Source organism: Rhinoraja longicauda, chromosome 10 (genome assembly GCF_053455715.1).
Source record: "Rhinoraja longicauda isolate Sanriku21f chromosome 10, sRhiLon1.1, whole genome shotgun sequence".
NCBI lineage: Eukaryota > Metazoa > Chordata > Chondrichthyes > Rajiformes > Arhynchobatidae > Rhinoraja > Rhinoraja longicauda.
In genome coordinates, this window is record NC_135962.1 from 1,824,148 (window position 1) to 1,850,049 (window position 25,902).

Consider the following 25,902-nt stretch of genomic DNA (forward strand, 5'->3'; position numbering starts at 1 on the left):
ATGAAGCAGTTACTTTTCAATAGTTTATGAATAAGGTTTCAAGGTCAATTTATTGCCACATGAACCAATTAAGGTGCAGTGAAATTTGAGTTACCAAACAGCCATACTAAGTGAAAAGCAACAAGACACACAGCCGCATAAAGTAAAATTTAACATGAACATCCACCACAGCGGATTCCACATTCCTCACTGTGATGGAAGATAATAAAGTTCAATCAGCTTCCTCTTTGTTCACCTGCGGTCGGGGCTGTTGAACCGTTTGCAGTCAAAGCCGACAATCCGAAGCCCTCACGTCAGGATGATCAAAACTCCCCGCGTCGGGACGGTTGAAACTCTCTCCGCGGCATGGAGCTCCCGAGTCGGCCTCTTCTTACCAGAGACCGCGGGCTTCACGGTGTTAGAGTCCACAGGCCCCGCGGTTGGAGCTCTCCACAGTCGATCCTCGGCAAAGGATCGCAGCTCCACGATGTTAAAGTCCGCGCCGCGCCCATGGCTTGAAGCGCCGGGCCGGTCTCCGGGAAAGGCCGCCAACTCCTCGATGTTAGGCCGCAGTGGGGACGGAGATACGATACGGAGAAAAATCACATCTCCGTCGAAGTAAGAGATTGAAAAGTTTCCTCCAACTCACCCCCCCACCCCACCCACCACATAACACAAACCAAGAAACACTAAAACATACTTTTAACACAAATTAAAATAATAAAACAGTAGAAGACAATAAGACAGACTGTTGGCGAGGCAGCCAGTACTGGTGGCGCCACCTGGTGGATAAATATGGTGCATATTATTGAAGTCTGCAAGTTGAGTTACACTCGGCATTGATAGGGCAGACAGTCAGAACCTTTTTCCCAGTGTGGAATAATCAAATACTTGTGAGCACAAGTTATTGTGAGAGGGGCAAAGTTTAAAGGAGATGCTCGGGACAACGTTTTGACACGGAGGGTGGTGCGTGCCTGGAACCTGTTGGCAGGGTTGGTGGTTGAAGCAGATACGATAATGGCATTTAAGAGCCTTTTGGATAGGCATATGGATATGCAGGGAATGGAGGGATATGGATTATGTGCAGGTGGATAGGAGATGGTCTTGGCATCGTTCTTCCACACAGATGTTGTGGGCCAAAATGCCTGGTTGGTTTAGTTTAGAGATACAGCGCGGGAACAGGCCCTTCGGCCCACTGAGTCCGTGCCGACCCGCGATTCCCGCAAATTAACACTATCGTACACACACTAGGAACAATTTACACTTGTACCAAGCTAATTTACTTGCATACCTGTACGTCTTTGGAGTGTGGGAGGAAACCGAAGATCTCGGAGAAAACCCTCGGGGAGAACGTACAAACTCCGTACAGACAGTACCGGTAGTCGGGATGGAACCCGGATCTCCGGCGCTGCAAGCATTGTGAGGCAGCAACTCTAACGCTGCCTGTTCTTGTGCTGTACTGTTCTATGTGTAAATTGTGTACACATCCATTCTGGATAAATACAGAGGGGACATTTGCAGACCGGTGTCATTTGGACCTAGCAAGCTAACTCAATTCTGGCACAGATTATTCTGAGAGTTGTGTTGGCACAGTGAGTTAGAGCTCTGGAGATTTGACCATCAGGAAAATAAAGAACAACATCTTGTTACAGAGTGGCGCGGTGCTAGAGTTGCCGCCTTACGGTGCCAAAGACCCCGGTTTGATCCTGACCACGGGTGCTGTCTGTATGCTGTTTGCACGTTCTCTCCGTGACCACGTGGGTCTTCACCGGGCGCTAGTGCCTGGTGATCGCTGGTCGGCACAGACTCCGGGGGCCAAAGGGCCTCTTTCCGTGTTGTATCTCTAAAGTCTAAAGTCTCCTGTAAAGCAGTTTCCTCATCTGAGCTTGGATGGGTTACAGTAATGGAGATGATATTCCAGTCGACATCTAACTGGGGACTTCAGCAGAGATTCACTCATGTTGCCCGGATGTGGTAACAGGGGAGATGGACACAAAAAGCTGGAGTAACTCGGCGAGTCAGACAGCATCTCTGGAGAGGAGGAATCGATTACATTTTGGGGCAGACTCCAGACAGGTGTTTTTGTTTTTTAGAAATGCAGCTCTAAAACAGGCTTTCGGCCCACTGAGTCTGCACCGACCAGCGATCCCCGCACATTAAAACCATCCTACACACATTCGGGAAAATGTGTACGTGGTTATATTGTACATGGAAGTCAGGGAGCACTCCGTGATCTGTTCGGCATAAGGAAACACGAGCAACGTTTCACCTCACCAGGGCTCAGGGGAGAAGGCAGGAGAATGGAGTTGTGGGAAAAATGGATCAGCCATAATTGAATGGTGGAGTAGATCTGATGGGCCAATCCTGCTCCTATAACTTGTGAACCATAATAATAACATCTTACTTTAAAAAAAAGTAATAAAATCATTTGAAGATACTATTATTTTGAGTTAAGTACAAGACGTGCGTGTGGCACGGTGGCACAGCGGTAGAGTTGCTGCCTCACAGCGCCAAAGACCCGGGTTCCATCCCGCCTACGGGTGCTGTCTGTACGGAGTTTGTTTTCCGCCTTGACCTGCGTGGGTTTTCTCTGGGTGCTCCAGTTTCTTCCCACACTCCAAAGACATACAGGTTTGTAGGTTAATTGGCTTGGTATAAATGTAAATTGTCCCTAGTGTGTGGGATAGTGTTAATGTGCGGGGATCGCTGGTCAGTGCGGACTCGGTGGGCCGAAGGGCCTGTTGCAGTGCTGCATCTCTAAACTAAACTAAACAAAGTATTTTCCATGGAGACAAAAGAGTTCCCCCATTTCGACTGCTAGTACCCACTGCTAGTCAATAACTGATTAACTCATGTAGTGTACAAATATTTCACAACTGCTTCTTACAGCTTGCAGTCCCCATTCCTGGTACATAGAAACATAGAAACATAGAAAATAGGTGCAGGAGGAGGCACCTATTTTCTATGTTTCTATGAGCTATCTTTATGGAAGGGCAGGGTCAGGGTATGATGTTGCAACTCCTGACGTTGTATCCCAACTGTTTCACATCGTTCACCAGCTGCAGATAGTAGATGGAAATGACCAGATGCAAATTAAATCACTGAAGCTCAGCTACAAGTTTATATTTTCACCCGGATATCAGAAATAAATTTATCCCCTGAAAAGGAGCAATGAAAACGCCTTGGCCTGAGATCCTTCAGACTTTGTTCTCTGCTGCTAGCAAGATGGAGCTACTATTTAAGACACTGGGGTAACTCAGCGGGTCTTCATCTCCGGGGAACAAGAAAAGGTGATGTTTCAGGTCGGGACCCATCTTCAGACCCACTGAGGTCGTCCAGCACCTTGGGTCTTCCCGTGAATATGCTATCCCTGTTACCGGTAAAAATCCTGAGTGATCAAACTAGTCTCCTGTCCTTTTCTCATGTTTATAAGGTCATAAGGAATAGGAGCATAATTAGGCCATTCGGCCCATCAAGTCTCCTCCGCCATTCAATCATGGCTGATCTATCTCTCCCTCCTAACCCCATTCTCCTGCCTTCTCCCCATAACCTCTGACACCCGCATTAATCAAGAATCTATCTATCTGCCTTAAAAATATCCACTGACTTGGCCTCCACAGCCTTCTGTGGCAAAGAATTCCACAGATTCACCACCCTCTGACTAAAGAAATTTCTCCTCATCTCCTTCCTAAAGGAACGTCCTTTAATTCTGAGGCTGTGACCTCCGGTCCTAGACTCTCCCACTAGTGGAAACATCCTCTCCACACCCACTCTATCCAAGCCTTTCATTATTCTGTATGTTTCAATGAGGTCCCCCCTCATTCTTCTAAACTCCAGTGAGTACAGGCCCAGTGCTGACAAACGCTCATCATATGTTAACCCACTCATTCCTGGGATCATTCTTGTAAACCTCCTCTGGACCCTCTCCAGAGCCAGCACATCCTTCCTCAGATATGGGGCCCAAAACTGCTCACAATATTCCAAATGCAGCCTGACCAATAGGCAATAGACAGTAGGTGCAGGAGGAGGCCATTCGGCCCTTCGAGCCAGCACCGCCATTCAATGTGATCATGGCTGATCGTCCCCAATCGATAACCCTTGCCTGCCTTCTCCCCATATCCCTTGATTCCACCAGCCCCTAGAGCTCTATCTAACTCTCTCTTAAATCCATCCAGTGATTTGGCTTCCACTGCCTTCTGTGGCATAGAATTTCACAAATTCACAGCTCTCTGGGTGAAAAAGTTCCTTCTCACCTCAGTTTTAAATGCCCTCCCCTTTATTCTAAGACTGTGGCCCCTGGTTCTGGACTCGCCCAACATTGGGAACATTTTTCCTGCATCATGTTTCTATAAGATCCCCTTCCATCCTTCTAAACTCCAGTGAATACAAGCCTAGTCTTTCCAATCTTTCCTCATATGACAGTTCCGCCATCTCAGGGATCAATCTCGTGAACCTACGCTGCACTGCCTCAATTACAAGGATGTCCTTCCTCAAATTAGGAGACCAAAACTGTACACAATACTCCAGATGTGTTCCTGGTACTGGGTCCTGGTAAGACCACATGTGGAGTATTGTGTACAGTTTTGGTCTCCTAATTTGAGGAAGGACATCCTTGTAATTGAGGCAGTGCAGCGTAGGTTTCACGAGATTGATCCCTGGGATGGCATATGAGGAAAGATTGAAAAGACTAGGCTTGTATTCACTGGAGTTTAGAAGGATGAGAGGGGATCTTAGAGAAACATATAAAATTATAAAAGGACTGGACAAGCTAGATGCAGGAAAAAATGTTCCCAATGTCGGGGCGAGTCCAGAACCAGGGGCCACAGTCTTAGAATACAGGGGAGGCCATTTAAAACTGAGGTGAGAAGGAACTTTTTCACCCAGAGTGTTGTGAATTTGTGGAATTCTCTGCCACAGAGGGCAATGGAGGCCAAATCACTGGATGGATTTAAAAGAGAGTTAAATAGAGTTCAAGGGGGCTAGTGGAATCAAGGGATATGGGGAGAAGGCAGGCATGGGTTACTGATTGTGGACGATCAGCCATGATCACAATGAATGGCGGTGCTGACTCACAGGGTGGAGTTGCCTCCTCCTGCACCTATTTTCTATGTTTCTATGAGCTATCTTTATGGAAGGGCAGGGTCAGGGTATGATGTTGCAACTCCTGACGTTGTATCCCAACTGTTTCACATCGTTCACCAGCTGCAGATAGTAGATGGAAATGACCAGATGCAAATTAAATCACTGAAGCTCAGCTACAAGTTTATATTTTCACCCGGATATCAGAAATAAATTTATCCCCTGAAAAGGAGCAATGAAAACGCCTTGGCCTGAGATCCTTCAGACTTTGTTCTCTGCTGCTAGCAAGATGGAGCTACTATTTAAGACACTGGGGTAACTCAGCGGGTCTTGCATCATCTCCGGGGAACAAGAAAAGGTGATGTTTCAGGTCGGGACCCATCTTCAGACCCACTGAGGTCCTCCAGCACCTTGGGTCTTCCCGTGAATATGCTATCCCTGTTACCGGTAAAAATCCTGAGTGATCAAATCGCTCATCATATGTTAACCCACTCATTCCTGGGATCATTCTTGTAAACCTCCTCTGGACCCTCTCCAGAGCCAGCACATCCTTCCTCAGATACGGGGCCCAAAACTGCTCACAATATTCCAAATGCAGCCTGACCAATAGGCAATAGACAGTAGGTGCAGGAGGAGGCCATTCGGCCCTTCGAGCCAGCACCGCCATTCAATGTGATCATGGCTGATATTCTCAATCAGTACCCCGTTCCTGCCTTCCCCCCATACCCCCTGACTACGCTATCCTTAAGAGCTCTATCTAGCTCTCTCTTGGATGCATTCAGAGAATTGGCCTCCACTGCCTTCTGAGGCAGAGAATTCCACAGATTCACAACTCTCTGACTGAAAAAGTTTTTCCTCATCTCAGTTCTAAATGGCCTACCCCTTATTCTTAAACTGTGGCCCCTTGTTCTGGACTCCCTCAACATTGGGAACATGTTTCCTGCCTCTAACGTGTCCAACCCCTTAATAATCTTATACGTTTCGATAAGATCTCCTCTCATCCTAAATTCCAGTGTATACAAGCCTAATCGCTCCAGTCTTTCAACATACGACAGTCCCGCCATTCCGGGAATTAACCTAGTGAACCTACGCTGCACGACCTCAATAGCAAGAATATCCTTCCTCAAATTTGGAGACCAAAACTGCACACAGTACTCCATGTGCCTTATACAGCCTCAGAATTACATCCCTGTTTGTGTATACAAGCCCTCTTGCAATAAATGCTAGCATTGAGTTTGCTTTCTTTACTAGTGATTTGGCAAGTGCTGAATATGTGGTAGAGTAGTTGCAGACTTAAGCTTGCCTTTCGAATACCTGATATATTGATTTTCTTAATCAAATTACAGTTCAAATGGAAAAGTGTGAGTAAAATGTGGAAACAAGACAAATAAAAATGAGGAACAAATAGTATCACAACCACAGGGAGTTCAGGAAAGGGAGTGATCAGTTAGATAGGTAAATGCAGAAGCAAGGAACTGGTTGACAAAAGGAGATACAAAGTGCTGGAGTAACTCAGCGGGTCAGACAGCATCTCTGGAGAACATGGATAGGTGACGTTTCACAGAGTGCTGGAGTAACTCAGCGGGTCAGACAGCATCTCTGGGGAACATGGATAGGTGACGTTTCACAGAGTGCTGGAGTAACTCAGCGGGTCAGGCAGCATCTCTGGGGAACATGGATAGGTGACGTTTCACAGAGTGTTGGAGTAACTCAGCGGGTCAGGCAGCATCTCTGGAGAACATGGATAGGTGACGTTTCACAACAGAACAGGTGACGTTCCAAAACAGAACATTGAAATTCTTGCTTGCAGCTGCACAACAGATATGTAAACGTAGTATTCTGTAATCAATACAATAAACAAAACTAAATTTAGTATATATATATATATGTGTATACATATGTACGTACACACATACAAACACACATGTAAAATGTGTATATATGTGTGTATGTGTAATATATGTGTATATATATATATATATATATGCACACATATATGTGTAAAATGTGTATATATATACATACACACACACACATACATATATGAAAACCCTTGGTCTGAGATTTTTCAGACTCTGTTCTCTGTTGCTAGCAAGACAGCTACAATTTAAGTACAATTTAATGTATGTGTGTATATATATATGTATATGTATGTATATATATACACACACACATTTTATTGTGAACATTACCAACACCATGTATGCAGTGAACAGCAATGAATCTCAGCACCGAAGTTAATAATAAACCATTACAAATGTCAGCCTACATGTGTGTCTGCAGTCATCATTTAGACAGGGTTTGGTGCTGGGCCCGTTACTGGTGTCATCCACATCAATGATTTGGATGAGAACATACAGGGCAAGATTAGCAAGTTTGCTGATGATACAAAAGTGAGTGGTTTTGCAGATAGTGAAGATGGGTGTGAAAGATTGCAGCAGGATCTGGATCGATTGGCCAGGTGGGGGGAGGAATGGTGGATGGAATACAGAAAAGTGTGAGGTGGTGCATTTTGAGATGTCGAACAGGTGCATGGTTCCTTGAAAGTCGAGTCACAGGTAGATAAGGTGGTCAAAAAGACTTTTGGCACTTTGGCCTTCAAAGTATTGAGTATGGACATTGGGAGGTCGGGAGGTCATGTTGCACTTGTATAAGTCGTTGGTGAGACCACATCTAGAATATTGTGTTCAGTTCTCGGCACCATGTTTAGATTTAGATTTTTTAGATTTAGAGATACAGCGCGGAAACAGGCCTTTCGGCCCACCGGGTCTGCGCCGCCCAGCGATCCCCGCACATTAACACTATCCTACACCCATTAGGGACGATTTTTACATTTACCAAGCCAATTAACCTACGTACCTGTACGTCTTTGGAGTGTGGGAGGAAACCGAAGATCTCGGAGAAAACCCACGCAGGTCACGGGGAGAACGTACAAACTCCGTACAGACGGCGCCCGTAGTCAGGATCGAACCTGAGTCTCCGGCGTTGCATTCGCTGTAAGGCGGCAACTCTACCGCTGCGCCACTGTGACTGCATGTTGTAGGAAAGATATTGTCAAGCTTGAAATGGTTCAGAAAAGATTTACGAGGATGTTGCCAGGACTAGAGGGTGTGAGCTATAGGGAGAGGGTGAGTAGGCTGGGTCTCTATTCCATTGAGCGCAGGAGGATGAGGGGAGATCTTATAGAGGTGTACAAAATCATGAGAGGAATAGATCGGGTAGATGAACAGGATGGTAGACACAAAATGCTGCAGTAACTCAGCGGGCCAGGCAGCATCTCTGGAGAGAAGGAATGGGTGACGTTTCGGGTCGAGACCTTTCTTCAGACTGAACAGAGTCTTTTACCCAGACTAGGGGAATCGAGGACCAGAGGACATAGGTTCAAGTTAAAGGGGAAAAGATTTAACAGGAATCAGAGGGGTAACCTTTTCACACAGAGGGTGGTGTGTGTATGGAACAAGCTGCCAGAGGAGGTAGTTGAGGCTGGGACTATCCCATCGTTTAAGAAACATTTAGACGGGTACATGGATAGGACAGGTTTGGAGCGATGTGGACCAAGCGCAGGCAGGTGGGACTAGTGTAGCTGGGACATTGGGCAAATTGGGCCGAAGGGCCTGTTTCCACACTGTATCACTCTGTGACTCTATGAAGGGCCTGTTTCCACACTGTATCACTCTGTGACTCTATGAAGGGCCTGTTTCCACACTGTATCACTCTGTGACTCTATGAAGGGCCTGTTTCCACACTGTATCACTCTGTGACTCTATGAAGGGCCTGTTTCCACACTGTATCACTCTGTGACTCTATGACTCTAAGTGGACATGTACAATATGGCCCAGAAATGGCTGTTACCTGCAACAACGTATAAATGGTACAACAAATTATTATGCAGAAAAATTGCATGGACACAAAGACAACAGTACAAAGAGAATTAATTGGGAACTTGATGAATAAGTTTGCACTCATGAAATAACGTCTAAACATTTGTGCTGATAAAAGGTCAAGAAATACTTCCAAATCTCAAATTTCACCAAATGTAATTCTCAAAAGAATGTGTCTATGTGTTACTCAATAAATACCTCCAAATTTCAAATTTAATCAAATCTAATTCTCAAGGGAACGTGTCTATGTGTTACTGTACTTTTAATTATAGTTGTCATAATGAAGTTATTAAATTGCTGATGGCTTGTTCTCTAGTCAGTTCCATGGTATTAGATGCAGAGTAAAGACAACCCATGCATTCATATTGGAAACATAGAAACAGTAGAAAATAGGTGCAGGAGGAGGCCATTTGGCCCTTCAAGCCATTGTGATCATGGCTGATCATCCACAATCAGTAACCCGTGCCTGCCTTCTCCCCATATCCCTTGATTCCGCTAGCCCCTAGAGCTCTATCTAACTCTCTTTTAAATTCATCCAGTGATTTGGCCTCCACTGCCCTCTGTGGCAGAGAATTCCACAGATTCACAACTCTCTGGGTGAAAGGGTTCCTTCTCACCTCACTGTTGAAGTATGCATTGCAGATGAGCCAATGCTGTCTAAAATATCTAAGGAATGTGCAGTGAAAATGCTTCACATTCTTGCTATTCCTGTTTGCTGGCTTTTAAATACGGGAACATAATTGCCGAGCTGTTAGACTTTAATTATTCATGGAATGCCAAATGAATGCAGCACATGATGCTAATACTGGACCATTAATCACAATTGAATGGGGAAACTGGGACATTTGTAGTAAGCGATCATTGCGACAGGTAGCTCCACTTTGAAAGCATTCAAACGGCAGCAGTCTGCCTGACAGCCAGCTGTTGTGCCATTTATCCACTGACTCTAAGCAGGTGGAACAACTCTTTGACAGATGTGTAGGAAGGAAATGCAGATGCTGATTTACACCAAAGATAGGCACAGAATGCTGGAGTAACTCAGCGGGACAGGCAGCATCTCTGGAGAGAAGGAATGGGTGACGTTTTGGATCGAGCACAACCAAATATGTAAACATAGTATTTTGTAATCAATATAATAAACAAAAAGAAGTTTATATATGTATACATACATACACACACAAACACACACACATATATATGTGTGTAAAATGTGTATGTATGTATGTGATATATACACACACATCAGCCAAATGATCAGCCAAAACATTATGGCCACTGACAGGTGAAGTGAATAACATTGATTATCTTGTTACAATGGCACCTGTCAAGGGGTGGGATATATTAGGCAGCAAGTGAACGGTCAGTTCTTGAAGTTGATGTGTTGAATGCAGGAGAAATGGGCAGGAGTACTTTGACAAGGGCCAAATTGTTATGGCCAGATGACTAGGTCAGAGCATCTCTGAAACGGCAAGGCTTGTGGGGTGCTCCCGGTCAGCAGTGGTGAGTACCTACCAACAGTGGTCCGAGGAGGGACAAACTACAAACCGGCGACAGACAGGGTGTTGGGCACCCAAGGCTCATCGATGCGCGAGGGCAACGAAGGCTATCCCGTCTGGTCCGAACCGACAGAAGGTCGACTGTGGCACAAGTCACAGAAAATGTTAATGGTGGTCACGGGAGGAATGTGTCACAATACACAGTGCATCGCACCCTGCTGTGTATGGGGCTGCACACGGAGGACCAACAGCATATTAGAAGGTGGTCATAATGTTTTGGCTCATCAGGTCATAATGTTTTGGCTGATCGGTGTATATATGTTTGCACACATTTTATTGTGCTCAGTACCGACACCATGTGTGCAGTGAACAGCAATGAATTTCAGCACTGAGGTGAAGAAGGGTCTCGACCCGAAACGTCACCCATTCCTTCTCTCCAGAGATGCTGCCTGTCCCGCTGAGTTGCTCCAGGGTTTTGTGTCTATCTTCAGCTCTTTGAAGGAAATCCCTCCATGGCAGCCACAGGGAATGGGTGGGGATAACAGCCCATGGGTCTTCCAGAGAGATGCTCCCTGACCAAGGAGAGGATAAGATTCCACCCTGTAGTCACGGTGGATGCAGGTCGGAGCACGTATTCAGCTGACCTACAGAAGCCAGCATCTTTAGAGTGTGGCACAGTGGCATAACGGTCGAGTTGCTGCCTCACAGTGCCATAGCCCCTGGCTCAATCCTGCCCTCGAGTGCTCTCTGTGTAGAGTTTGAACGTCCTCCATGTGACCGCGAGCATTTTCTCCTCTCACGTCTCAAAGACTTGCGGGTTTGTAGGTTCATTGGTGTCTGTAAACTGCCGCTAGTGTGTAGGTGTGGATGTGAAAGTGGGACAACATAGAACTAGTGTGAGCGGGGGATGGAAGGGTGGCGTGGACTCAGTGGGCCGAAGGGCCGCTTCCCACGTTGTATCTCTAAACCAAAAACTAAACTGTACAGAGGCTTGGCAACATTTGCATTTTTGCTAAATAAAAATTACAATCGAGAGCTCTTTTAAGTGGGGCCACTAAATCATGCTCTTTTGCTGACTTTCAGTATGATGAATGCCATGTTAATCAGAGTTAGCCACAAGATTGTTTTATCTTTCAAAGAAGGCTCAGTTTAGTTTAATTTAGTTTAGAGATACAGCATGGAAACAGGCCCTTTGGCCCACCGAATTTGCACCGACCAGCGATCTTCGTACACTAGCACTATCCTACACAGTAGCGACAATTTACAATTCTTACCAATGCTGATTAACCTACAAACCTGGACTTCTTTTGGAGGAAACCCACGCTGTCACGAGATGAACGTACAAACTCCGTACAGACAGCACCCGTAGTCAGCATCGAACCCAGGTCTCTGGCGCTGTGAGGCAGCAACTCTACCACTGCACCATGGCGGCACGGTGGCGCAGCGGTAGAGTTGCTGCCTTACAGCGAATGCAGCGCCGGAGACCCGGGTTCCATCCCGACTACGGGTGCTGTCTGTACGGAGTTTGTACGTTCTCCCCGTGATCTGCGTGGGTTTTCTCCGAGATCTTCGGTTTCCTCGCACACTCCAAAGACGTACAGGTTTGTAGGTTAATTGGCTTGGAAAATGTAAAAATTGTCCCTAGTGGGTGTAGGATAGTGTTAATGTGCGGGGATCGCTGGTCGGCGCGGACCCGGTGGGCCGAAATGGCCTGTTTCCGCGCTGTATCTCTAAACTAAACTGAACTGAACTAAACCACCAATTCCAATTTGTTCCAATTTCTGTTGCTAAATAATTAACAAGCGACACATTGATGGTGGAAGTGATTGGTCTGACATCCCATGGGCAGAATGTATATTAAAAAACGGGAGAAACACTTCAAAATATGCAAAGGTGATGATGATGATAATACTTTATTGTCACATGTACCTAGGTGTAGCGAGAATCTTTGTATTGTATACAATCCAGCACAATCATACATAAGTACAAAGGTGCCCAATGGTGGTGTAATATTAGACGTCACTGAGACAGTACACAAGGAGTCGACACGTTCCTGGCGCCACCAAGTTTCAAAGTTCTGAAGTGCGCAGAGTCTTATCTTGGCCTTAAAGGCCTGTTGTCATGGCGACACCGATCATCTCCTCCGCCCGCCGCCATCTTGAAAACGGCCTTTTGTCCAGCATCTGACTCCCTCCACCCTCCTCCCCGGTCTTCGTAGTCGAGTAGGAGATGAACCTCGGATGTCTCCAGGTGGGTTCCCGGTACCGCGGTGAGCCGGTGAGCCAGCCCGGCTGTCACGGTGTGACCACGGCTCGCTGGGACCTTCTGCCGCCCTGCCTCGCAGGGCCACTTGGAGCCTGTCATGCATGATCAACACCACAAAGGACTGTGGAAAACCCAGCCAAATTTCTAGGTATATATTTCTTAAATATTGATGTTGGAATTGCACTCAATCTTTTCTCTAATTCCGTTCCATTGTTTTAGAAATGCATTAATGATGAAGCGACTTGAAGCTAAGAATGTTGAGCAGTCTCATCTTTCATCCTCTAGGTACAAATAAAAGCAGCACCCTCACACCCCTTCAGTTTGTTAATTGATGGATGTGCATCTCCTTGCCAACTGCAGGCTGAATATCTACAAAGAATAATCGCATAATTGCATTATTTAACAGCTTACTTCAACTTGCACTTCCCTGACAATGTGTTATTCCCTGTGTGCGTCCAACCTGAAAATTACGTTCTGGTTTTGATATACTAAAGAATGTTTCTATTAACTAAGGTATACAAAATATTCCATGAAATTAAATGAATAGCAAGGCTCCATCGATATCGCAAATAGCATGAAAGGATTTGCACTTGGAAGAAACCAAAATTTCAATAATCCTAAAAAAGACACAGAGTGCTGGAGTAACTCAGCGGGTGAGGCAGCATCTCTGGAGAACACGGATGGATGACATTTTGGGTCGAGACCCTTCCTCCGACTTCTTAAACAATCGTACACTAGCTTCACTAGCTTTCTTCACTGCCAGCGTGCAGGTACAGAAAGCTAATGGCATGTTGGCCTTCATAACGAGAGGATTTCAGCATAGGAGTAAAGAGGTCCTTCTGCGGTTGTACAGGGCCCTGGTGAGACCACATCTGGAGTATTGTGTGCAGTTTTGGTCTCCTAATTTGAGGAAGGACGTCCTTGGTATTGAGGCAGTGCAGCGTAGGTTCACCAGGTTAATCCCTGGGATGGCGGGACTGTCATATGAGGAAAGATTGGAAAGACTGGGCTTGTATTCGCTGGTGTTTAGAAGGATGAGAGGGGATCTAAAAGAGACATATAAAATCATAAAAGCACTGGACAAGCTAGAGGCAGGAAAAATGTTCCCAATGTTGGGGGAGTCCAGAACCAGGGGCCACAGTCTAAGAATAAAGGGGAGATCATTTAAAACTGAGGTGAGAAAAAACATTTTCACCCAGAGAGTTGTGAATTTGTGGAATTCTCTGCCACAGAGGGCAGTGGAGGCCAATTCACTGGATGAATTTAAAAGAGAGTTAGATAGAGCTCTAGGGGCTCGTGGAATTAAGGGATGTGGGGAGAAGGCAGGCACGGGTTACTGATTGTGGATGATCAGCCATGATCACAATGAATGGTGGTGCTGGCTCGAAGGGCCAAATGGCCTCCTCCTGCACCTATTTTCTATGTTTCTATATACTCAGTTTATAAACCATCTTCCCACTGACTGAAATTTCAAAAGACAGCATCGTTTTTGTATATGAGCACATAACCTCAATCAGTTCAAACAGTTCAGTTTCACCTCAGTTATCTGCTCTGGTTGAGGGATTTTTTAGGGCACAGGAACTAAAAGCACAAGGAATTAATGTTCAGCAACATATTGTGGAATGGTGACAGTTGTGGAAAACCTTAAGATCAAAATGATTCCTACAATCATCTCCATAAATCCCACACAATTTATTAGCCTCTTGGGCACTTTGCTAATCGCATTCCATGTGATGCTACAACTGAAAAAGCAAGAGTCAAGAGTATTTTATTGGCAAACTAGACCAAGTGGACCCGTTGGGCCCAAACCTCTCCTGCATTGGTGCAGCACCCTCTCCTCTCCCCCCCCTCCCCCTCTCCTCTCCCCTTCCACCCCTCCCCCTCCCTCCACCCCCTCCCCTCCCCCATCCCTTCCGCCTCGCCCCCTCCCTCCCCCTCAACCCCCCTTATCCTCCCCCCCTCCCTCCCAAGGAGATAGATTTAAACTTTAAAATGTGAATAACTTAAAAAATATAACACCGACTTCAATGAAACTTCTTCCATTAGCACCAAAGGGACGACGTTGAGTAAGGTGGGCCTAAACTTGTCACGCTATCGTGTACCGTTTTGGCTGTAGTTCAGGAACAAATAAACGAGAGTTTTAGTGTATAGATGTCCCAAAATGGAACAATGAAATTTCTACTTGCAGCAGCACAACAGATATGTAAATGTAGTACTTCGTAAAAACCACTGATTAACAACAAAAAAAGTTCAGTATATATAAAATAAATAACCAGACAGATAAATAGACAATAGTAGACAAATAAACAGACAATAAAAGGGTTATTTATTAGCTGGGAGCAGATTTAAAGGCATTAGAGCTCAGAGCTATCTAGATGTTTTGTACATAGATTTAATGAAAGTTAAAATGCAGGTAAAATAGGGATGTACTGTGTAGAAAGCAACTGCAGATGCTGGTTTAAACAGACGATAGACACAAAAAGCTGGAGTAACTCAGTGGGACAGGGAGCATCTCTGGAGAGATGTTTTGGGTGGAGACCCTTCTTCAGATTGAGTGTCAGGGGAGAGGGAAACAGGAGGTATAGACAGTGATGGAGGGAGATACAGAACAAATGAATGAATGATGTGCAAGAATGTAACGGTGATAAAGGAAACAGGCCATTGTTCTGTGGTCGCGAGACTGGGTTAAAACGTGGTCGGAGAGCAGGAGGAATCACAATAGACAATAGACAATAGGTGCAGGAGGAGGCCATTCGGCCCTTCGAGCCAGCTTTAATGTGATCAAGGCTGATCATTCTCAATCAGTACCCCGTCCCTGCCTTCTCCCCATACCCCCTGACTCCGCTATCCTTAAGAGCTCTATCCAGCTCTCTCTTGAATGCATTCAGAGAATTGGCCTCCACTGCCTTCTGAGGCAGAGAATTCCACAGATTCACAACTCTCTGACTGAAAAAGTTTTTCCTCATCTCCGTTCTAAATGGCCTACCCCTTATTCTTAAACTGTGACCCCTGGTTCTGGACTCCCCCTACATTGGGAACATGGTTCCTGCCTTTATGTGTCTAGGGTTTAGACCAGCATCTGCAGTTCCTTCCTGCACACTATTCCTAATGTCCTCATTCCCCGCAGGTGTATAAGAGTATTTCCATGAAGAGGATATCAGACCACTGTCAATACAGTGTTTTCAAATGCAAATACTCATTGCAGGAATGATTCGTAAGTAGAGAAGGAGTGGATGACGTTTCGGGTCGAGCCCCTTCTTCAGACCCGAAACGTCACCCACTCCTTCTCTCCAGAGATACTGCCTGCCCCGCTGAGTTACTCCAGCATCTTGAGTCTCACTTGGGTTTAAGCCAGCATCTGCAGTTCCTTTCTACATAAAACGATTAACATTCTCATTTTCACTGGTGGCTTTTCTGTTGACTTGATTTCTAAAGATGCAAGCACCTAAAATGATCGGATCTAGATGTGTGTTGACTGTGACGTGATGTATCTGCCCACGTTGGTGGGGATGATGTTCCCCTGCCTCTTGCAGCTGTGCAGTTCTGCATCACGCAAGCATTAAGTTGTACAGAACTCCACACTTCAGGCCTGCGCTCTGCTTTACCCACAGACAGAAGGCAGGGAGCAGCTCGACCAATGACCTGGCCAGCGATGCCTCAGACTTTGATCGATTGAAGCAGGTAGGTCACGCACTACGCACAGAGTCATCCAGTCACACAGTGCAATGTCAACAGAGAATATTTACCAGGATGTTGCCAGGACTGGAGGGTGTGAGCTACAGGGAGAGGTTGAGTAGCCTGGGTCTCTATGCCATGGAGTGCAGGAGGATGAGGGGAGATCTTATCATCGTGGCTGTCCCTCGAGGCCGAGGGTGATGGTCTACATTCCAATGTCAGAATGAAGACGCCTTTGCGTGTCTTTGTTGATGTTGCACTCCAAGAAGCACGCTCTCCTTCACAAATCAATCAACTCATTCCAATGGCAAGGGAACCAAGAGGATTGGAGCTGTTGGATCTGTTGCAGCCTTCATCCGCCTTCACAGCCGCTGAGTTCAAGATAACTTTGTCCGCCTGGTCTGCCGTTGAGGTCTTGTAGGTTGGATGGTTCTTAGTCTGGACCCTCATCCTCGACCTTACCGCCATGGGTAGCCCCACCAGAAGCTAGTGTTTCCCACGGCATCGCTCTCTGAATCATGGAGGCACACAAGCCTCTTCACCACAACAAGGTGAACCATCCGAAGAGGGACCTTATAGAGGTGTATAAAATCATGAGAGGAATAGATCAGGTAGATGCACAGTCTCTTGCCCAGAGTAGGTGAATCGAGGACCAGAGGACACAGGTTTAAGGGACAATAGGAATCGGAGGGGTAACGTTTTTCACACAAAGGGTGATGGGTGTATGGAACAAGCTGCCAGAGGAGGGGCTTAGAAACAGTTGGCAGGTACATGGATAGGACAGGTTTGGAGGGATATGGACCAAACGCGGGCAGATGGGACTAGTGGAGCTGGAACATTGTTGGCCGGTGTGGCAAAGATGGGCTGAAGGGCCTGTTTCCACACTGTATCACTCTATGACTGTACGATACTAAACAGGCCCTTCGGCCCAACTTGCCCTCACCGACCAACATGTCCCATCCACACTAGTCCCACCTGCCTGCGTTTGGCCCAGATCCCTCTAAGCCTGTCCAATCCTTGCAAAGAGGCTATGCTGCATTAAATGTTTATTATGCAATATTTATATTTTTAACCGTAAGAGTAAAGACATATTATTTCATGCTTTCTCATCCTGTTTATTTAATGTACAAAAAGGAGCCTTTGTGTAAATAAGCTCTCATTTTTATAACATACCCACAGGAAATACTGGAGGAGGTTGTAAGGGAGTTGCACAAAGTGAAAGAAGAGATTATAGATGGTAAGCATTATATTTGTTCGTGGCTGGGATAAAAAGTTGCACTAAAGCATGTGAGGATGGTCTCATTTATAGTGTTTCTTTTAACGTGTTTAAATGCCTTTACAATTTACATCTCGATCATTGCACCTGGTCTGAACTTCCACAATTTCTACAACATAGAAATTATGATACTCGTGTTTTCAAACAAAGCGCACTGATATTTCACTGGAGCCCCTGAGTGGAGCATCTGTGAAATGGAGGAGGACACAGAGTGCTGGAGTAACTCAGCGGGTCAGGCAGCATCTCTGGAGAACATGGATAGGTGACGTTTCACAGAGTGCTGGAGTAACTCAGCAGGTCAGGCAGCATCTCTGGAGAACATGGGTAGGTGACGTTTCACAGAGTGCTGGAGTAACTCAGCGGGTCAGGCAGCATCTCGGGAGAACATGGATAAGTGACGTTTCACAGAGTGCTGGAGTAACTCAGCGGGTCAGGCAGCATCTCTGGAGAACATGGATAGGTGACGTTTCACAGAGTGCTGGAGTAACTCAGCGGGTCAGGCAGCATCTCTGGAGAACATGGGTAGGTGACGTTTCGGGTCAGGACCCTTCTTCAGTCTGGAAATGGACCTCTTCCATTTGCCAAATTTTAAAACTGTCATTGTCACAAATACTACTTCATTGGATTCATGAGATGGGAGGGATGGGGGGGCGTTATGTGATGTGAAGTGCAATAAAAAAAAGACAATGTTTAATATTTTCATTATTCAATATGCATTGCAGAACATATAATCAAACAAAATAATGCTGGCAACCTTTTTGTCATAGAGTCACAGTGTGGAAACAGACCCTTCAGCCCAACTCGCCCTCACTAGCCAACAATGTCCCAGCTACCCTAGTCCCACTTGCCTGCGTTTGGCCCATATCCCTCCAAACCTGTCCTATCCATGTACCTGCCCAACTGTTTCTTAAACGATGGGATAGTCCCAACCTCAACTACCTCCTCTGGCAGCTTGTTCCACACACCCACCATCCTTTGTGTGAAAATGTTACCCCTCAGATTCCTATTAAATCTTTTCCCCTTCACCTTGAACCTATGTCCTCTGGTCCTCGATTCCACTACTCTGGGCAAGAGACTCTGTGCATCTACCCGATCTATTCCTCTCATGATTTAGTACACCACTATAAGATCTCCCCTCATCCTCCTGCGCTCCATGGAATAGAGACCCAGCCTACTCAACCTCTCCCTATAGCTCACACCCTCTATTCCTGGCAACATCCTTGTAAATCTTTTCTGAACCCTTTCAAGCTTGACAATATCTTTCCTATAACATGGTGCCCAGAACTGAACACAATATTCTAAATGCGGTCTCACCAACGTCTTGTACAACTGCAACATGACACATGACATGATGTGACCACTGAGGTCTCTCCCCCACCCTGACCATCATGCTGTCGTCCTGCTGAGTTTCACTGCCTGTGTCACTTGATATCACCTTCCCCACAGCCAACAATGGACCATTGTGGGCTCCACCTTTCCTTGCTCCTCGCCAGCTATGATTTGTTCTTTTGCGTATCTTTCATTCATTTGCCCCGTGTACATTTTCATATCTCCTCTTTTCCCTCTCCCCTGATTCTCAGTCTGAAGAATGAATGAATGAATGAATGAACCCAAGGTATGCAAATAGACCCACACAAAGGGCGCCGACACAGTTACAAAGCATAACACAGCAGGTCCTCCTTTGTCCTGCCCGCCCCCCCCCCCCCTCAGTGCTGTTCCCCCCATGCCAGCACCTGTTTCCTTTATCATCCTTACTTTTCTGCATACTTGTCATCCATTTGTTCTATCTCTCTCTCCATCACCATCTATATCTCTATATCTCTTGTTCCCCTCTCCCCTGACTCTCAGTTTGAAGAAGGGTCTCCACCTGAAACGTCACCTATTCCTTTTCTCTAGAGATGCTGCCTGACCTGCTGAGCTACTCCAGCTTTTTGTGTCTCTCCCGGGTCTTTGTTCTAACCCGCCGGTGGTTCCTCTATGCCGGGTCTTCCTTTCTCCTTTGCTTCCCACCCCCCACCCCCTCTCGGCAAGAAGGGTCTCAACCCAAAGCATCACCTATTCCCTTTTTCCAGAGATGGTGCCTGACCCGCTGAGTTAGTCCGGGGTTTCATGTCTATCTACAGAGGCTTGACCATGTTAAATGCAATCTGCTCGGTGCCAGATTGTATTTAACATGGACAATCACGGTGGTGCAGCGGTAGAGTTGCCGCCTTACAGCACTTGCAGCGCCGGAGGCCCGGGTTCCATCCCGACTACGGGTGCTGTCTGTACGGAGATTGTACGTTCTCCCCGTGACCTGCGTGGGTTTTCTCCAAGATCTTCTGTTTCCTCCCACACTCCAAAGACGTACAGGTTTGTCGATTAATTGGCTTGATAAAATATTTTAACAAAATGTCCCTCGTGGGTAGAGGATGGTGTTAATGTGCGGGGATCGCTGGTCGGCATGGACCCGGTGGGCCGAAGGGCCTGTTTCCGCGCTGTATCTCTAAACTAAACTAAACTAAAGCTCTATCCTCGCCTAACCTCAGCTCAACCATTAGTGATCAACCTAGCCCTAGTGAGACCGCACCTGGAGTACTGCGTGCAGTTTTGGTCTCCAAATTTGAGGAAGGATATTCTTGCTTTTGAGGGCGTGCAGCGTAGGTTTACTAGGTTAATTCCCGGAATGGCAGGACTGTCATATGTTGAAAAACTGGAGCGACTAGGCTTGTATACACTGGAATTTAGAAGGATGAGAGGTGATCTTATCGAAACATATAAGATTCTTAAGGGGCTGGATAGGCTAGATGCGGGAAGATTGTTCCCGATGTTGGGGGAGTCCAGAACAAGGGGTCACAGCTTAAGGATAAGGGGGAAGTCTTTTAGAACCGAGATGAGAAAACATTTCTTCACACAGAGAGTGGTGAGTCTGTGGAATTCTCTGCCACAGAAGGTAGTTGAGGCCAGTTCATTGGCTATATTTAAGAGGGAGTTAGATGTGGCCCTTTTTGCTAAAGGGATCAGGGGGTATGGAGAGAAGGCAGGTACAGGCTACTGAGCTGGAGGATCAGCCATGATCATATTGAATGGCGGTGCAGGCTCGAAGGGCCGAATGGCCTACTCCTGCACCTATTTTCTATGTTTCTATTATTAAGGGGTTGGACACATTAGAGGCAGGAAACATGTTCCCAATGTTGGGGGAGTCCAGAACCAGGGGCCACAGTTTAAGAATAAGGGGTAGGCCATTTAGAACGGAGATGGGGAAAAACCTTTTCAGTCAGAGAGTTGTAAATCTGTGGAATTCTCTGCCTCAGAAGGCAGTGGAGGCCAATTCTCTGGATGCTTTCAAGAGAGAGCTAGATAGAGCTCTTAAGGATAGCGGAGTCAGGGGGTATGGGGAGAAGGCAGGAACGGGGTACTGATTGAGAATGATCAGCCATGATCACATTGAATGGTGGTGCTGTCTCGAAGGGCCGAATGGCCTCCTCCTGCACCTATTGTCTATTGTCCATTAACGGCCAACCTTCCTGTTTTTCAGCCACAGCTCAACAATTAACGGCCAACTTTCCTGTTTTTCAGCCATTAGACAAGAATTGAGCAGAATCAGTACGACATAATGGACTTTGCACTTGAGGATGGGGAAAGTCCTCGGAGGGATGTGGGAAGAGGAGAGACAGCTGTGTGGAGGACAGTGTGGAAGATGACTAGAAGCTATGCACTGAATGTCACAGTTGTTTTTAAAACCTTCATTGAATAGTGGACTCACCGTACACTGCTGTTGCCTGCCCAGGGTCTGCTTCACATGAAAAGTCTTAATAATTTTCCAAAACAACAAAAAAAAACTTTCAATGATTTTTAATACAACTTGTGAATCTTATTTTCTAGGTTTTACAAAAAATTGCACATCTGTTTTATGTTAGCCTTTGTATTTTTTATTAGGTTATTTAAAGATTTACATTACTTCTAGATTGTGTTTTTAGATAAAACCTTACACACACACACGCGCACAGACAAACGTTTTGCATTTTGTAGGTGAATACTTCAGTTATTTCTACCAGCAGACATTACCACAGTATTGTTAACTCTGTATTGAAAGGTCTTTGCCAACAGAGAGCCTTGTAACACCAACAAACAGGCAGAAACTTGTATTAGTTATGATATGACAAAGGTAACTGATTTCTCAACCAATCTTACAAACCTTATTAAAACAAGGTATGACAATGCAAAGCAGTGTCTGTGTCCATGTTAGAATGAAAAGGGTACAAAGTTATTTGTTATCCAAACATTATCGACATAGAAGCAAGCAGCAGTGTGTCCCTACTCCATGCAGTCAACATGTTATCCACAGTGATGCCACAGAAAATTAGAAGCTACAAAACAAAATTCCAGGTAATTAAAGTTTTCACAAAATTGCCTTTGTATAGAAATACACCGATCAGCCAAAACATTATGACCACTGACAGGCAAAGTGAATAACATTGATTACCTTGTTACAATGGCACCTGTCAAGGGGTGGGATATATTAGGCAGCAAGTGAACAGTCAGTTCTTGAAGTTGATGTGTTGGATGCAGGAGAAATGGGCAGGAGTAAAGCGACTTTGACAAGGGCCAAATTGTTATGGCCAGACGACTGGGTCAGAGCATCTCTGAAACGGCAAGGCTTGTGGGGTGCTCCCGGTCAGCAGTGGTGAGTACCTACCGACAGCGGTCCGAGGAGGGACAAACCACAAACCGGCAACAGACAGGGTGTTGGGTGCCCAAGGCTCATCGATGCGCAAGGGCAACGAAGGCTATCCCGTCTGGTCCGAACCGACAGAAGGTCGACTGTGGCACAAGTCACAGAAAATGTTAATGGTGGTCACGGGAGGAAGGTGTCACAATACACAGTGCATCGCACCCTGCTGCGTATGGGGCTGCACACGGAGGACCAACAGCATATTAGGCAGGTGGGCATAATGTTTTGGCTCATCAGGTCATAATATTTTGGCTGATCGATGTATAACAGCTGTGCTTAAATGGAGCTGAAATGATTAAGATAGACACAAAATGCTGGAGCAACTCAGTGGGACAGGCAACATCTCTGGAGAGAAGGAATGGGTGACATTTCGAGTCGAGACTCTTCTTCAGACCTGAAACGTCACCCTTTCCTTCTCTCCAGAGATGCTGCCCGCCCGTGAGTTACTCCAGCATTTTGAGTCTATCTTTGGTTTAAACCAGCATTTGCAGTTCCTTTCTACATAAAACGATTCAGATTCTCATTTACACCATCGGCTTTTCTGTTGACTTGATTTTTACAAATGCAAGCACCTAAAATGATAGAATGTAGATGTGTATCACAAAATGCTGGAGTAACTCAGCGGGTCAGGCAGCATCTCTGGAGAGAAGGAATGGGTGATGTTTCGGGTCGAGACCCTTCTTCAGACTGTCCCGAAACGTCATCCATTCCTTCTCTCCAGAGATGCTGCCTGACCTGCTGAGTTACTCCAGCATTTTGTGATACCTTCGATTTGTACCAGCATCTGCAGTTATTTTCCTACACAGAATGTAGATGTGTAACTACTCTAACTTGATCTATCTGCCCACGTTGGTGTCTCTCTGCGTATAGAAACAGCAGCAGCCAAAGACTTAGTTAAAAAAAAAGAAATGATTTTTAAAAGGACTTGTAAAACATCACTGAAAGCTGACATGCTGATACAGCAAAGGGTTGTAAAGGGCCAGCTCCTGGCTGTGCTGTTCTATATTCTATCTTTAGGACTGAGATGAGAAGAAATTACTACACTCAAAGGTTGCTGAAAAAGTTTAGTTTATTGTCCCGTGTACAGAGGTACAGTGAAAAGCTTTTGTTGCGTGCTGACCAATCAGCAGAAAGACAATACATGATCACAATCAATCCATTTACAGTGTACAGATACATGATAAAGGGAATAACGTTTAATGCAAGGTAAAGCCAATAATGTCCAATCAAGGATAGTCCGAGGGTCACCAAAGAGGTAGATAGTAGTTCAGCACCGCTCTCTGGTTGTGGTAGGATGGTCCAGTTGCCTGATAACAGCTGGGAAGAAACTGTCCCTGAATCTGGAGGTGTGCGTTTTCACACTTCTGTACCTTTTGCCTGATGGGAGAGGGGAGAAGAGGGAGTGGCCAGGGTGCGACTGGTCCTTGATTATGCTGCTGGCCTTGCCGAGGCAGCGTGAGGTGTAAATGGAGTCAATGGAAGGGAGGAATCTTTGGAAATCCCTACCTAGAATGCTTTAAATCTCAATCAATGATTGTTTCCAAACGTGAAATCGATCGATTTCTGGTGATCGGTGGAATCTTTTACCTGGGGATCGGGGAGTGAGTTGGACAATCAGCCATGATCTTGTTAAATATCATCAAGGGCCCAGTGACTGAATGGAGTATTCCAGTTCCTGTCCTTGTATTGCTTTGAACTACAATTGGATAGAACTCTCTGTTGGATGATATTGCTGTTGTTTTATGTAAAATATTGTTTATTTTCAATAATGCATAATTAACGTCACAGGTAATGACGTTAATTTTAACTTTAAATAGTCCACACCATGAGGTGAAATATAATGCAATCGATGGAACTTCAAGATCTACTGTATGTGTGGAGTTTGCACGTTCTCCCTGCAACCAGGTGGGTTTCCTCCGGGTGCTCCGGTTTCCTCCCACATCCCAAAGACCTGCGGGTTTGTAAGTAAATTGGCTTCTGCAAATTGCCCCTGGTGTGTAGTTGTGGCTGGGACTATCCCATCGTTCAAGAAACAGTTGGACAGGTCCATGGATAGGACAGCGTTTGGAGGGATATGGACCAAGCGCAGGCAGGTGGGACATTGTTGGTCGGTGTGGGCGAGTTGGGCCGATTGGCCTGTTTCCACACTGTGTCACTCTATGGCTCCAGGACTCCAAAAGTGGAATAACATAGAACTAGTGTATCGTCGGTTGGTGATCGGTGTGGACTCGGTGGGCAGCAGGACCTATTGCCACGATGTATCCCTAAAGCTCTAAAAACAAAATTCATATTCACAAGATATGCTGGGATTCAAACATTATTTTTTTAAATGGTATAATTTAAGTACATAATGAAGTCTGTTTAGTGTTGTGCATTTTTCTATGTTTGTGTTTTAGCGGTTCTTTCTGACTACATAAGGAGCTAGGAGGTCCTTCTGCAGTTGTACAGGGCCCTGGTGAGACCACATCTGGAGTATTGTGTGCAGTTTTGGTCTCTTAATTTGAGGAAGGAGATCCTTGCTATTGAGGGAGTGCAGCGTAGGTTCACCAGGTTAATCCCCGGGATGGCGGGACTGACATATGATGAAAGAATGGATCGACTGGGCTTGTATTCACTGGAATTTAGAAGGATGAGAGGGGATCTTATAGAAACATATAAAATCCTTAAGGGATTGGACAGGTTAGATGCAGGAAAAATGTTCCCGATGTTGGGGGAGTCCAGAACCAGGGGGTCACAGTTTAAGAATAAGGGGGTTGGCCATTTAGGACTGAGATGAGGAAAAACGTTTTCACCCAGAGTTGTGAATCTGTGGAATTCTCTGCCACAGAAGTCAGTGGAGGCCAATTCACTGGATGTTTTCAAGAGAGAGTTATATTTAGCTCTTGGGGCTAACGGAATCAAGGGATATGGTAGAGAAAGCAGGAACGGGGTACTGATTTTGGATGATCAGCCATGAACATATTGAATGGCAGTGCTGGCTCGAAGGGCTGAATGGCCTATTCCTGCACCTATTGTCTATTGTCTCTGATCCCTCTCCAATACCTCTCTGCTGTTGTCCAGCAGAATGGGATCCCACCTCATCTTGTTGTGTGGTTTCCCAGCTAATTGTCTTTGTGCACCTGCAGTGATCTATTACTGCACAATTCAATATTGCTACTCTTGGAGAAGGCAGAAGGGCTTGAAGGGTCTGCTCCTTTTAGACTTTAGAGAACTTAGGAATGCTGATGATTAGACAAGATTGTTTCTCTATTCTCGTTATGTCACATTGATTTAGAAAATAGGTGCAGGAGGAGGCCATTTGGCCCTTCGAGCCAGCACCACCACTGATTGTGATCATGGCTGATCATCCACAATCAGTAACCCGTGTCTGCCTTCTCCCCATATCCCTTAATTCCACTAGCCCCTAGAGCTCTATCTAACTCTCTTTTAAATTCATCCAGTGAATTGGCCTCCACTGCCTTCTGTGGCAGAGAATTCCACAAATTCACAACTCTGGGTGAAAAAATTCCTTCTCACCTCAGTTTTAAATGGCCTCCC

General features: G+C 45.8%; 1 protein-coding gene across 5 annotated transcripts in view; it reads left to right on the forward strand.

Annotated features, from left to right (window-relative positions):
• Positions 1–21,849, forward strand: part of LOC144597118 (ena/VASP-like protein) — a 177,427-nt gene extending 155,578 nt beyond the window's left edge. For all 5 annotated transcript variants that reach the window (XM_078406020.1, XM_078406021.1, XM_078406018.1 and 2 more), the window contains 3 exons: positions 16,312–16,381; positions 17,555–17,612; positions 21,210–21,849. In XM_078406020.1, the coding sequence (XP_078262146.1) occupies positions 16,312–16,381; positions 17,555–17,612; positions 21,210–21,247 (166 nt within the window). In that variant the 3' untranslated portion in view covers positions 21,248–21,849. The remainder of the gene's footprint in view (positions 1–16,311; positions 16,382–17,554; positions 17,613–21,209) is intronic.
• The last annotated feature ends 4,053 nt before the right edge of the window (positions 21,850–25,902 follow it).